Below are 15,421 nucleotides of genomic sequence, written 5' to 3' on the forward strand. Positions count from 1 at the left end.
TTGCAATTTTAACATTGGCCACTAAGGCCAATATTTGACTCCTACTTGTTGTGCACATGAAATAGAATAGACTGACAGACCCTACTTGTATAGAGGAGTTATCTAGGCATGCTCTAATCCAGGGGTCTCAAACATGCGTCCCGAGGGCCGCATGCGGCCCCTGAGCTTGCTTAATGCGGCCCGCAGGCACCAGAGCCCCCATAATGATTGAAGCCTGGTCCTGAGGGCCACTGAAGTCAGCGATTCTTTTCAGTTGAATGTTCTACAAGTTAGGGGCCAGCATGCGCCATTACTACAAGATGGGGACCAGGATAGGCACATTACTACAATGCCATTTAAAAGAATAAAATAAAGCCAAAAATATTCAAAAAATGATCCAAAAGGTATATAGAAAAAACAATATGGTAGCTTTAAAAATTTCATATCATCCTGCAAAGAATACGGCAGCCCTTCAAATTCACATTTTTTCTATGTGCGGCCCATATACAGAGTTCGAGACCCCTGCTCTAATCTGAGCACAAATCATTGTGAAGGGAGGGAGAAGTGGTGAGCTGTAACCTCACCTATTGTGAATGGTGGAACCTGCGCCATCAGTCATTGTTAGGCTAGGTTCACATGACAGTATAAAAAAAGTTATTCTGATTTTCATCCAGAAAAGTGGAACGGATTTTTTCGCACTTGTCATCCGTGTAAAATACGTCTTTTACAGCAGCAGCTATTAATCATTTACATGACGATTTACAGTTTCCCATGTTACAGAATTAAACGCGTAAAAATCAGATGCCATACTGTAGCATTTAATTGGTTTCTCGCACCCATAGACTTGAATGAGCGAGTCATCTCATCTATATACTTATTTCCTATTGAAAAAAAAAAAAAAGAAAAAAAGAAGAAGTTACACAACTATTGGAAATTTTCTGTGTACACATTCCCTTTATAGTTTTGGAATATAATTACTAGTTTTTACCGATGAGCGGATTGATTTGTGGCGGCTAGATGGGAGGCCAGCAAATTTACCTTTCAGATTCCCCGGCGCGGCTTTTGAGTAGCCAAGGTGGGAATGACATCATCCGTACGTCACACAGAAGACATCGCACCAGCCCTGACAAATCAATTGCCGTGCTCGGGATACCGGAAGCTAAGATATTTGCTGGCCTCCCAACTAGCCGCCAGGTACCAGGGACCTGAATGCTGGACCAAAAGGTTTTGAAGATTTTTGCTCAGTCACTGAATGGAATCGTTCCAATTACCAGGGCACAAATCTTTTCTTAGGGCATGTTCACACATGGCGTTTTTGCAGCGTTTTTTTTCTTTTTTTGGGTGCATTTTTGGAGCTGTTGGGCATGTTTTCAAATCTGCAGCATGCAAATTCTTTCAGCGTTTTTATCTATTTTAAGAATGTGTGACTGCAGATGTGAATCCCCCTAGCACACGCAGTGTGCGCTGCAGGGATTCGCCGGTTTCTGACCCGGAACTGGAGGGTATGTATGAGTTATGGGTACTCCTGGCCAGTGGGCGTGGCCTCGTTCCATACACTTGTATGGAGCGAGGCCATGCCCTCTAGCCAGCCACGCCCACGCCACGTCACTAGTTGGGGGGCAACCTCGGCTCAATACAAGTGTATGAAGCGACCTTACCCATATTTTAGCAACCTCACTAAGATGCTATGAGGTGGGGGGTTAAGTTAAGAAAAAACTCATTGTTGACACTGTAAAAGACAAATTTTTAGAAGAGCCCAAATACTGGAAATGAAAAAAAAAAAAAAAAAAAAAAAAAAAAAAGACCTAATCAATCACGAAAAAAAATAATTTTTGCAGGGGAAATCTTTCAAGACAATCCACCCACAGCCTATGGAGGAAAGATGCCAGATACACCTTGATCAGACATGGCATCATTTGTCACACTACACTGAAATCAGTGTCACATTGCATTAATCATTTCCTGTGCACTGCGATCGGTGACATCCTGTGACTGTCGCACGTTTCCAAATGAGTTGGATTTTCTGATGCCAGCGACTCATTTGCCATAGACTTCAATGACAGTCACGTGTCGCTTGTCACGTCTATATATTTTACAGCAAAATCAGCACTCTAAAATTGTGCAAGGAAACAGTGGAAAAGCCGCAGCAGCACAGGGTTTGCGCAGTTAAAGCCTACAGCATAAAGGCCGCTTCAGACGTCTGTGCAAATCCGTCCGAGCACAGACTGGCCACATATCTCCAGAGCTGACCATCACAGCCTTATATCTTTAAGAGACTGACGCTCGTGTCGGGAAGGCGATGGCTAGTCCATGCTCAGACCGATTTGTATAGCCTTTGCTTATGCAATTCGCTGCTCCCAGCCTGAAAAACCACTGTTCCAACTCATACGCAAATGAGGATTAAGTGCTCTGGGAGTGTCAAAGCACTTACCAGATCTCTGCCTCCTTGGCTCTAAGCCTCACCCAGCCCCAACTGTTCTGATTGACAGCTCACTGTCCTGACTATACACAGCTGTATATTTAGTATTACCATTAGATCGGCTGAAGATAGTCCGTTTGGCCATGTATGGACTAGTGTAGACTGGATACAGAGGTACCAAATGACAGCATATCCTAGCAATATGCTATCACTTGGCCTTGCTGGAGTAGTTCTTAATGGCCTCTATTAGTGTGTGTCACTTGAATAGAAAAAAAATAAATAAATAAAAAAATCACTCTTAAGTATAGAGGTTCGCTTACACTGACTGATAGGGGCCCATTAAACAACCGCCAATTTGCAGTCGCTTCATAGCCTGTTTGGACAGACTTGGGCACATTGGAAGTGCGGTTGAACAATCAGTAATCTCAGTTCTTGGAAGCACAGGTCCTGTATACATAGGAAGACAAGCTGCCAAAACGAGCAAGGTTAAAAATCATCTCACCCTACGAACGAGTATTTTGTTTACAAGATCAGCAAATAATCCTTCCCAAGAACCTCGGTCACAATAATCAGCCAGTGTACATGCAGCCAAAGGTTTGGCTTTAGAGGCACAGGGAGATAAGTGGTCGTCGCACATAGTTGGTGATGCCATAAATATTGACACTATACATGCCAACTCCTGCATCGCCATTCATATTAGTCTGCTGCCCCCAACATATTTCTCAGGTTTGGCCTGCGTGCTTTGATGTGTAATGCCCCATCATTTGTGTATTGATCTTCCATATGGTGGGAATTTTTGCTACAGTTCTATTCAATAGGAAAACATCTTTTATCAAAATATATCTGCAGGCTTGGTGTGGGGCGACAACCTCCAGCACTAACCCTGTAAAGCATTACACATCTGTAACACTGTGCCGCTATACATCGCTGTACCCACTTATAGCAGCAATGCTTCCAGGGAAGAATAATCCTGTAAGCGTGCTTTTACAATGCGTTTAGGAACACGCGCCCATAAGAGCATATGTCCAAAACACCGCTGCAAAATGGGATACGGACATGCTCTGACGAGAGCCATAGACTAATGGTTCCGGAAGAGCCAACGTGCACTCTGATGTACATCATTTTCGGGGGTGTATGCCTACTGCAGGCACACTCAGACAGAGTAGCGTGTGTCTGGGTGGCAGCCTCCTGTAGGCGTACACCCCCGAAAACGATGCACAAGAGCACGCTTGCTCTGTCGGCACCATTATGATCCCATTGGCACATATGTCCGAATCTCGTTTTGCAGGGGGTTCGGACAGATGCCCCGACGGGACCACTGAGCGTGTCTCTAAACACCATGTGAAAGCACCTTAATATGGCAGGCGAGTTTTTTTACCGTTAAAAAAAAAAATTATAGGTTTTTAACACAAGGGCTAGTCATTCCAACATCGTATTATTGTGTCATCTAGCTCAATATTACCAGGGAACACTTGTGATCTCAGACTGCGGTAAGGCATATTCTTGTACAGCAGAAGTCACAATATAAAGTTGCCCCTAGATGAGAATAAAGGGACTGTCAGCACAGAATGACTGTTAAAACACCAAGTACAGGTGCTTGCTGTATCATACCAGAGCCAGTCATTTATATACACCTTCCACCTGCTTGCTTTCCATCCATGTCCTCCCTTCTCTGGCCCTAGACAGCCAGAGCGATCAAATAAGAGAGAGATGGAAATAGAGGGAAAACAAGCAGAGGGGAAGGTGTATATACACATGACTGGCACTGCCATGGTGCACCGAGCGCCTGTACTTGGTTTTAACAGTCATTCTGTGCTGACAGTCCCTTTAATGTGATTCTCCGACATGTTTAAAAAATAACTTTTCCAAACCACAGGGATGTCTTTAAAACACACTGAGGCATAGTTGCCTGTTCTCAGCATAATCAGAAACATCCATCCCAATTACTGACAGCTGTCACCTAAGGCCTACACAGTCAGGTGAGGGGAGAACTGATCCGGTCCCACGGGAGTAACAGGGAGTGAATATGCCTCTATTGCTTGCAAAAAACATCCATGATTGCAATGTTTTCTCTTTTTCTTAAACCCACATCAGACAGAAAATCCCCTTTAATATCATCTGAAGCCATTGCTTTGGCCAGGCCCCAATGAGTATGGGGGCCTCCTGACTCTAAGCTGTGGCCCGAAGTGTATAGAAAAGGCTTATTCCCCTCTTCCTGCATGTGCATGCTCAGCCGAGTAGAGCATGCATATGAATGATGGGGGATCTAATTCAGACATCAGTGTGTGGACCCCTTGCAGATCTCCGACCGAATTGGGGCGGTCCAGGCACTGGACGTCTGAATCAGATCAGCTCACCCACCAAGACTATGTATAAAGACCTTTTTCGGATGAATGCAGTCCCATAACATGTAATGATGATGCTGCAAATCCCCCTCGGACCCCTGCGACGACATAAGTATGATACAATGTTACATTAGGTGATGACTGCGAAGGATCAAACCTGCTGCCTATTACTATTAGGAGGGGGAATCCCCGGTCAGGCCACAGCACACTGCACTGTATCAGTGGGCAGGTCCCCCCTGCGGGTGAGTGGTATGGTCCATGTATTCCAGCAGCAGCAGCAGCAGCGCTGGGCGGCGGCGGGCAGCTCCAGGCCTGGGCCCCACAAGGCCGCCTGCCCGGTCCTTACCCTCCTCCAGGCCGTCTGCAGTCGCGCTGCCGCTCTTCAGTAGGAAGGAAGGCACGAACTCGGCGGCGTGGACGTTGGGGACGAACGGCTTGGCGTTGACGTTGAGCTGGGCCAGGGATGAGTTGAGCTGGGCCTCTGGGCCGTCAATGTCCGCCTGTTCCCAGGAATCCGGCGCCGAGTCGCTGGGGTCCATGATTTCCGGGTGTGTGTGCTGACGAGGGGGCGGTATAAAGACAGCGGGCCGGGGGATGCGCTCTACCAACGTCCCGCTGGGGGTGCACAGGCGGCGGCTAGGAGGTAGGAGGAGACCCGGCTGAATCCGCTGGTGGCGGCGGCGGTGATAACCCGACTCAGCACTCACTCAACGGCTCCTCGTGTGTTGCCGCGACGTCACTGACGTAAGCCGGCGCACGGAACGCGACGCAGTAGGCGCCACCGCTGTAGTTCGGGCTGCTCTATGGCTCTATCTCCTACATGCCGCTCACGAACTACGAGTCCCACAATGCCTAGCGTTCTTGGAAGCGGAACACCACCTACCTGCGTGCGTGCTTTAGGACACGCAGTCGCAATGGTATGACGGGAAATGTAGTTCACAGTGTGACCGCAAGCATTGAATAGCTATGTCCCTGCGTGTCACTGTGGGTTCACTACGGTGCCCCGCTCCGAAATACCCAGAGAAAGGCTTTCATCTCAATGTAAAATCAACTTTGCTGCTCATTTTAGTTTGTGCTTTTTTTTTCTCCTAAGAGTATGTGCACACTGAGATTTTTTTTTTGTTTGTGTAACTGAAAACTTAAAAAAAAAATTTGAAAACTCGTGCCCCCGAGTCATCATGGTTGACAATTTTCTTGCAGGTCAGGATGGGGGCTCATGTTGGAGTCAGACGCACTCGATTCATGAAGATGTGCTGTCACCTAACGAATCGGGGGCTTATGAGGAGCGAAGCGCGCCTCAGACTGGAGTAAGATTTCTGGCATAACACCACAACTGGCGCAAAAATACTACATGTCACAAGTTTTGCGCAAATGTGAGTTTTGCAAACATTTTGAGACTTTTAAATAAAATTTATGCCAAAATTCTGACTAAAATCGCTTTGATGAATCAAGACCTCGGAGTTTACTTCTAGTTTCCACTCCAAAAGCAGAGCAAAAAGACTCTGGGTTGGTTTACGCTAAATTTTTTTTGATAAGTTTTTTTGGAGCAAAAACTCATATGTGCATATGCGCGCAACGCCAAAGGCCATTTCAGACGCTAACGGTTTTGTTTCCTCTATTCTTTCAACCATGAGACCACGTACACACATTGAGCATCTGGTCAGTGTTTTACCTCTGTATTTGTAAGCCAAAAACCAGGAGTGGAGCAAACAAAGTATAATAGGAACCGGGGCTGTGGAGTCGGAGTCATGGAGTCTGTGTCCATTTTGGTGGAGTGGGTATAAAATGGACTGACTCCTTAACTATATAATAAATTGGGTTCACTAGTACAATGCAGAATGTCCTATAAATGTCTGTTCTGTTCCTGATCTAAGGATCTCGGCTTTTAGTTGAGATGAATCTGTGCTGCACTTTATGTACACGCTCAGTAGTGAGGCAGTGAGATGAATCTGTGCTGCACTTTATGTACATGCTCAGTAGTGAGGCAGTGAGATGAATCTGTGCTGCACTTATATACATGCTCAGTAGTGAGGCAGTGAGATGAATCTGTGCTGCACTTTATGTACATGCTCAGTAGTGAGGCAGTGAGATGAATCTGTGCTGCACTTTATGTACACGCTCAGTAGTGAGGCAGTGAGATGAATCTGCTGCACTTATGTACACGCTCAGTAGTGAGTCAGTGAGATGAATCTGTGCTGCACTTATGTACACGCTCAGTAGTGAGGCAGTGAGATGAATCTGTGCTGCACTTATGTACACGCTCAGTAGCGAGTCAGTGAGATGAATCTGTGCTGCACTTTATGTACATGCTCAGTAGTGAGATGAATCTGTGCTGCACTTTATGTACACGCTCAGTAGTGAGATGAATCTGTGCTGCACTTTATGTACACGCTCAGTAGTGAGGCAGTGAAATGAATCTGTGCTGCACTTTACACGCTCAGTAGTGAGGCAGTGAGATGAATCTGTGCTGCACTTATGTACACGCTCAGTAGTGAGGCAGTGAGATGAATCTGTGCTGCACTTATGTACACGCTCAGTAGTGAGGCAGTGAGATGAATCTGTGCTGCACTTATGTACACGCTCAGTAGTGAGGCAGTGAGATGAATCTGTGCTGCACTTTATGTACATGCTCAGTAGTGAGATGAATCTGTGCTGCACTTTATGTACACGCTCAGTAGTGAGATGAATCTGTGCTGCACTTATGTACACGCTCAGTAGTGAGTCAGTGAGATGAATCTGTGCTGCACTTTATGTACACGCTCAGTAGTGAGATGAATCTGTGCTGCACTTTATGTACACGCTCAGTAGTGAGATGAATCTGTGCTGCACTTATGTACACGCTCAGTAGTGAGGCAGTGAGATGAATCTGTGCTGCACTTATGTACACGCTCAGTAGCGAGTCAGTGAGATGAATCTGTGCTGCACTTTATGTACATGCTCAGTAGTGAGATGAATCTGTGCTGCACTTTATGTACACGCTCAGTAGTGAGATGAATCTGTGCTGCACTTTATGTACACGCTCAGTAGTGAGGCAGTGAAATGAATCTGTGCTGCACTTTACACGCTCAGTAGTGAGGCAGTGAGATGAATCTGTGCTGCACTTATGTACACGCTCAGTAGTGAGGCAGTGAGATGAATCTGTGCTGCACTTATGTACACGCTCAGTAGTGAGGCAGTGAGATGAATCTGTGCTGCACTTATGTACACGCTCAGTAGTGAGGCAGTGAGATGAATCTGTGCTGCACTTATGTACACGCTCAGTAGTGAGTCAGGGAGATGAATCTGTGCTGCACTTTATGTACATGCTCAGTAGTGAGATGAATCTGTGCTGCACTTATGTACACGCTCAGTAGTGAGTCAGTGAGATGAATCTGTGCTGCACTTTATGTACACGCTCAGTAGTGAGATGAATCTGTGCTGCACTTTATGTACACGCTCAGTAGTGAGATGAATCTGTGCTGCACTTTATGTACATGCTCAGTAGTGAGTCAGTGAGATGAATCTGTGCTGCACTTTATGTACACGCTCAGTAGTTAGATGAATCTGTGCTGCACTTTATGTACACGCTCAGTAGTGAGATGAATCTGTGCTGCACTTTATGTACATGCTCAGTAGTGAGGCAGTGAGATGAATCTGTGCTGCACTTTATGTACATGCTCAGTAGTGAGATGAATCTGTGCTGCACTTTATGTACACGCTCAGTAGTGAGATGAATCTGTGCTGCACTTATGTACACGCTCAGTAGTGAGTCAGTGAGATGAATCTGTGCTGCACTTTATGTACACGCTCAGTAGTGAGATGAATCTGTGCTGCACTTTATGTACACGCTCAGTAGTGAGATGAATCTGTGCTGCACTTTATGTACATGCTCAGTAGTGAGGCAGTGAGATGAATCTGTGCTGCACTTTATGTACATGCTCAGTAGTGAGATGAATCTGTGCTGCACTTTATGTACATGCTCAGTAGTGAGATGAATCTGTGCTGCACTTTATGTACATGCTCAGTAGTGAGGCAGTGAGATGAATCTGTGCTGCACTTTATGTACACGCTCAGTAGTGAGGCAGTGAGATGAATCTGTGCTGCACTTTATGTACATGCTCAGTAGTGAGGCAGTGAGATGAATCTGTGCTGCACTTTATGTACATGCTCAGTAGTGAGATGAATCTGTGCTGCACTTTATGTACATGCTCAGTAGTGAGGCAGTGAGATGAATCTGTGCTGCACTTTATGTACATGCTCAGTAGTGAGATGAATCTGTGCTGCACTTTATGTACACGCTCAGTAGTGAGATGAATCTGTGCTGCACTTTATGTACATGCTCAGTAGTGAGGCAGTGAGATGAATCTGTGCTGCACTTTATGTACACGCTCAGTAGTGAGGCCGTGCTGAGGAGTTGGAAGTCAGGGAAATAGAGGACTTGGAGACGGTAGTTTGGCTTACCGACTCCACAGTCCTGATAGAAACACGTCACTCACCACTTCTGCATTTTTCCCCCCACTCCTGGTTTTAGCTCACAAATACTGAGGTAAAAAACTCAAATACTGAAGGTGTGCACATGGCCTGAAGAGCAGGCAGATTCCAGACCAAGCCCCCCAAAGAATGAATATGTTACTTCTATTAACCGCTTCAGTTTCCAAACCCTGAAACGGTTAAGGGAATTAGAGGACTGAACATGTGCACGTCATGATGTTTTTACATTGCTGTGAATTATATTTATTTTTTGCCGTGGTTTTTTTCGGTCAGATTCCATGGCCACGTTCACACTTTAAGTATTTAAATTTTTTACCTCAGTATTTCTAAGTCAAAACCAGGAGTGGGTGACAAATACAGAAGTGGTGACGTGTTTCTATTATATTTTTCCTCTGATTGTTCCACTCCTGATTTTGGCTTACAAATACTGAGGTAAAAAACTGATCAAACACTGAAGGTGTGTATGTTGCCTTAGGCCAAGTTCCCACTATGAGTTTTAGGTGCTGTGTGCTTTCATAAAAAAGTGACATTCTTATGCATTATGTTCACATGGCGTTTTTTGGAGGTATATTTTGAAGCAAATCTTCTCCAAAACCCACATAGAAAGAAAAAAAAAAAAAAAAAAACACACCCTTCCAAAAGTATGTGCACACAACTTTTTAGAAGCAGTCAAAAAACTAGTTTTTCATGCGGAAACCTCTTCAAGAAACTCTGGTATTTTCCAGGCTTTTTTTTGGGCCTGCACTATTGTTAGTGTTTTGAAATGTCTATTTGGTTTAGGGCTCGCTCACACGAACGTATAAACCGGACGAGTATAATGCGAGGAAACATCACATTGCTCTCTGATCAATGTTAGTAAATGAGGAGGTGCTCATCTGTGAGTTTTTCCTCAGCTCTAAATCGGACTCAGGGGAAAAAAAAAAAAAAAAAATCGCAGCATGCTGCGAGTGGATATGAGAATCGGATCAGTAACTTTTATGTTATAATACAGCTGTATCCGAGAATCGGATCGCACTCGCCAATGCCAGTCAATGGGTGTGAGAAAAATAAAAATCGCACGGCACACGGACCATGCTTGTGCCGTCCTATTTTTACACCCACATCTCAAAGGAAACCCGACATGTCATCAGCCGAGTACAGTAAATTCACAGCTAGAACCGTGACAATACATGAATAGAATAAATAGATCAATATTTCATAAGCCCCATACATATAATAAACTTGCATCTTTCAGTGCCTTTCATGTGGCACTAAAGAATGTTTAGCCTTATTAAATAAATCATTAAAAAAAAAAAAAAAATTACGTGGGGTCCCCTCTATTTTTAATAACCAGCCAAGGTAAAGCAGACAGCGGCGCGCTTGTATTATCAGGCTGGGAAGTTCCCTGGTTATTGGCTCCTTCCCAGCCTAAAAATACAAGCTCGCAGCTTCTGGCACTTCCCGATTGCCCTGGTGCGTTGGCAATCGGGGTAATAGTTGATGTCAGCTTTGTAATGTCAGATCATTCTATTTATTTAGCTAGCTAATCATTTTTATATCAATATCTTTATATAAGCTTGCTTTAATTTTTTGGCTAAATTGCTTAATTTCACATAGTATGGAAAAGATCATGTTAAAAACGCATTGCATACAGATGGCATACATGAGAAGAAAAATAAAAAATACTCGGCTTGCACTCATTACACACACACACACACACACACAATAAAAAACTAATTTCACTCGGACATCTCTCAGGGCTGAAAATCGGAGTGATTTTTTTATACGATCATGTGACTCCAGCCTAACACTGAGTCTTTTAGCGGAGTTTGTAAAGCGGATTTGGAGAGTTTCTGCCCCAAAAACTCAATGTGAACATACACGTAACATTTACTGAATCGTTTTGTTGACATTTTTCCTGGAGTGTTTTTTTATTTATTTTTTTTAAGTAGGCTATTTCCTCATTTTTAAGTCCATTGAGCAGTGAATAAAACACTAATGTCAGAAAATGCCACAAAACAGTCTCAAAATATGTTCAGGCGTCTTTGTGGCAACTTTGAAGCCTTCCCATGGACTTCTATAGTAAAGTATGGAGCGGCCTCATGGTTGAAAAGGCCTAAAGAATGGTCTGGTCTCTATTTTTGAACATTCGGGTATATGCACAAGACGCCTTTTCCAGGCGGATTTTGACTCGAAAACTGCCTGAAGACCTTTTTTTTTCCTTTTTCAATTTATACCCTTGTGTATATGTTCATGCTTTTAAACATCTTTTAAAACCGCCAACCGGTTAAAAAAAAAAAAAAGTGACATTCATTCTTATTCTTCAGAAGACGCTCTGCACTTTACAGTACAAGTCAATGGAAAATATTAAAAGACATCCGGATGGCGATCAGACATTTTGCCATAGTTTTTTGCTTTAAAAAAATGCTACTGGCTTCAAAGGTTATTCAATGGAGTGAAGTGAAAAAAAAAAAAAACTTCACAAAAACCCTCAATCGCTGTTGGCCAAAACTGTTGGAAAAATGCTCAAAAAACAAATCAAAAGACACTTCAGGAAAACAAGCTCCAGAATTTTCAGAAACATCTACTTGAAAAGCTCGTCAGGTTAGCCTGAGGTTAAAAAGATATCGTGTGCACATAGCCACTTGGCGTTTTTGGATACCAGAAGCCAAATAAAAACTCTGCAAAGACTGAACATTAAGTCATTTTTCAATAAAAATTAGGAAGAGTTAAGCCAGGGTTGCCAGCTGTCCAGAAAAACAAAAAAAAAAAAAAAAAAAAACACTTTTTAACCCTATGCATAAAACAAAAATAAAATTTGAAGGCATCCATGATTTTTTTTGAAGCTGAAGAAACTTACAGAACATTTTTTTTGCAATTATAATTTTAGAGTTTAAAATGAATGCAGCTGATGTTTACAGATCAGAATTCTGGGCTGTAGATATGTATCACTTATAATCACAATGATTGTTTATAGTTTTCCATTGTGTCCGTAAAAAATATTGATTTTTTTTGATAAGCTGCCCGAGAAAAATAAAACGTCAAGTTGGCAACCATGAGTCATGCTGTTCTTGAGTAATTTTTCAGTCTTGTGGGTTTTTTTTTTTTTGGGGGGGGGGGGGGGGGGTTTGAGCAGACCCGCTTCCAAAAAAGAAAAAAAAAAAAAAACCCCAACAAAAAACACACATCAAGACCAGCAATGTTCTCGTGTGAAGACGCCAAAAGTTATGTTACATCCTTCCCTATTCATTTGAATGAGAGCCATGTAATATTGCCTGGGAAAGTGAGCTAGTGCCTGACATTTCCCCAAAGATAACAGCTAATTACCAGGGATAATAAAAAAATAAAAAAAAAATCAATTAATTGATCACCAGAGCAGCTTCAGTTAAATAAATACTGAAATGACAGCCCTTTTAACATAGCCTTTGCCTACTTTGGGATGTATCAAGGGGCAATTCTTACCTTTTCCCTCTGCTCTCCGATAAATGACGCTGCTACTTTATGAAGATTGGCAGAAATGGAAGTAACAGGTGAATCAGGATAAAAAACCAACTACACGTTTCACCACTGACCTAACGGCTTCCTCAGGAGTTTATATACATGACAGGAAAAGGAAATAACATCATAGGGATGGGTCAAAAGTCATGATGCTACGGAAAAATGAATAATTATTTTTAAAACACCTTAGGTTGGATTAGAACCCAGGATACTACCTTAAGAAGGTAGTGCCACTAAGCCAAATCTTACAAATGTAATTTGTTTCTTTAAATACATACATACAAAGGGATTGATTGCTTTCACTACTTGTCTTACTGTTATTACGTTCATTAGCAATAAGCAAAGCACAATTGTAGGATCTGGCATAGTGGCACTGTGAGTAATAGCGTGATCTTCCTAAGGTTGTAAGCCTGGGTTCTAATCCAACTTAAAGTTGTTTTTTTTTATATTTATTTATTTTTCTGTGGCCTCATGATCTTTAATCCAACCCTATGATGTAATTTTCTTTTTCTGTCTTATTGCGTATATAAATTCCTGATGATTGTCAACAGGACTATGGCCTGAGGAAGGCACTGGTCCAGTGCGAAAAGATAATCTGCTTCTTCCATTTCTGCCTTTCTTCACTTCATAAATCAGCAGCGCCTTTGGTTACCCCCTTTTTTTTAATCTGGTAAAATGTAGGCAGCAATTCTATGAACACAGAAACAAACCAAGTCAATTTCTGGCCAGAGCTTTGAGATTGCCACAAGCTCGCTCCTGAATTCCTGAAATGACATCCCAATCTGGGGGTATACTATCTCCTTCCTGATAAAAATCAGAGGTATTAAATGAGTTTTACTCCCATTTCTGTAATTTACAACAGTCCACTGGGTATGATTCCAACTCTATACACCATGATGTCCTCTGACAATACCTTACTGATTCTGGCCTTCCCTCACTGCCCAAGGAGGTCCTCGAGAACCTGGGGTTAAGACAAGCTATCAAGACTACTCAGTTGGGCAAACCTCTGGGCCCCTTCCAACTTTGCAGATACCATACTTCCACATTTTGTTACCTTCATGAACTCATTTCCCAATGGCCATTCTTTTCGAGTGGACTAAATGAATGGCACATATTTCAATATAACCCAAAGAAGGTAAAGATCATTCTGTGGGAGCTACCGCCCATTATCTCTCCTTAATATTGATATGAAATTATTTGCCAAAGTATTGGTTCCCAGACTTCCACCTTAACTAGACAAATTGATCCATGAGGACCAAGTTGCATTAATTCCAACTCGCAAAACTCGGGACCAAACAACTTGTGCAGTTAATCCAATCTACCAAGTACGTTTGTCTAAGCTTCTACTTATGTTTTTATCCATCGATGTGGAAAAACCTTAGCTCAAGTTGGCTTGGTATGTATCCATGAAACTTGTGCGTGTAGCCCCACCATTCTTGGCTGGATCAATGCGCTCCATTTGAGACCCTCTATGGCCGTTAAGATAAATGGCTGTCTTCTCCCTTTTTGGAGGAATTTCGTGGATGCTCCCCTCTCAAATTTTAAAATTAATGCTTCAAAATCAAAGGCTTTTAAGAGACAAGAAGTGCAGGACTTCCCTTTTAAAAGGTCCATCACTTGATTACAATATCTAGGTGTCTTACCCCAATTCTTTCCAGCTTGTTTAAGCACAACTGCACACTTCTGCAGAAGATCCGTCTTGACTTGTCACGCTGGTTCACTTGTGTATTCAATTGGAATGTTAAGTGTGCAATTTCAAAGATGAATGTCCTACCACGCCTGTTTAATACTTTTTAGATCCTCCCCATAAAAATCCCTCAAACCTTTTTCCAGAATGTGATGCTGTATACCAGGGGTCTCAAACTCGGCTGGGTATATGGGCTGCACACGGAAAAAAATTTCATTTGGGGGGCCGCATTCTTTGCAGGACAAAGTGACATTTTTAGTGATACCATTTTTTTTATACACCTTTTGAACATTTTTGCTGTTTTATTTTTGTAGCTTGGGTCATTATGGATGTGGCGATAATAAAACATGCACTTTTTTTGTTTACTTTAGTTTAGATATAAAGCAGCATGTTTCGTGGCAAAATATTTTTTCATACTTTATTTTGAAGTTTTTCTGCCAAAATCTTGTAGTAATGTGCCCCACCCTGGTCTGCATCTTGTAATGTCCCCCATCTTGTAGTAATATTCCATCCTGGGTCCCATATTGTCATAATGTCACATACCGGTCCCCATATTGTAGATATGTCCTCATCTTGTAGTAATGCCCCATCCTGGTCCCCATCTTGTTGTAATGTCCCCATCTTCTAGGAATGTCCCCATCCTGGTCCCCCTCTTGTAGTAATGTCCCCAGCCTTGTCCCCATGTTTTAGGACTGTCCCCAGCCTGGTCCCCATGTTTTAGGACTGTCCCCAGCCTGGTCCCCATGTTTTAGGACTGTCCCCAGCTTTTAGGACTGTCCCCAGCCTGGTCCCCATCTTGGAGGACTGTCCTTTGTGCGGTTCTACACATACAAGAGAAAAAAAAAAGATTCTTCTCACCTGTCCTCCATTCCCTCAGCGTCCTTTATGCACCTGTGGCCCGCAGGCACCATAGACCCCGATCGCGGCCCGGTCCAGGAGCTGCCGGCAGCTGCGCTTCAGTTCAGTGTATTGCCGCGCAGAGACCGGCAATACACTGAACTGAAGCGCAGCTGCCGGCAGCTCCTGGACCGGGCCGCGATCGGG

The 15,421-nt window shown here is 43.3% G+C and overlaps 1 protein-coding gene across 6 annotated transcripts in view; it reads right to left on the bottom strand.

The window, feature by feature from the left end:
* Positions 1-14,407, bottom strand: part of GSPT1 (G1 to S phase transition 1) — a 39,934-nt gene extending 25,527 nt beyond the window's left edge. The window contains exon 1 of one of the 6 annotated variants that reach the window (XM_073647694.1): positions 14,334-14,407. Coding sequence is in view for 2 of the 6 variants with exons in the window: in XM_073647690.1 (XP_073503791.1) it covers positions 5,090-5,282 (193 nt within the window). In the remaining 4 variants the exon portion in view is untranslated. Of the gene's footprint in view, positions 1-5,089; positions 5,599-14,333 lie in introns of those variants that run through there. The other 5 variants (XM_073647692.1, XM_073647693.1, XM_073647691.1 and 2 more) reach the window with 5 other exon arrangements.
* Positions 14,408-15,421: the final 1,014 nt, after the last annotated feature.

Source organism: Phyllobates terribilis, unplaced genomic scaffold (genome assembly GCF_046119375.1).
Source record: "Phyllobates terribilis strain yellow unplaced genomic scaffold, ASM4611937v1 Scaffold_9__5_contigs__length_417890890, whole genome shotgun sequence".
NCBI classification, from domain to species: Eukaryota; Metazoa; Chordata; class Amphibia; order Anura; family Dendrobatidae; genus Phyllobates; species Phyllobates terribilis.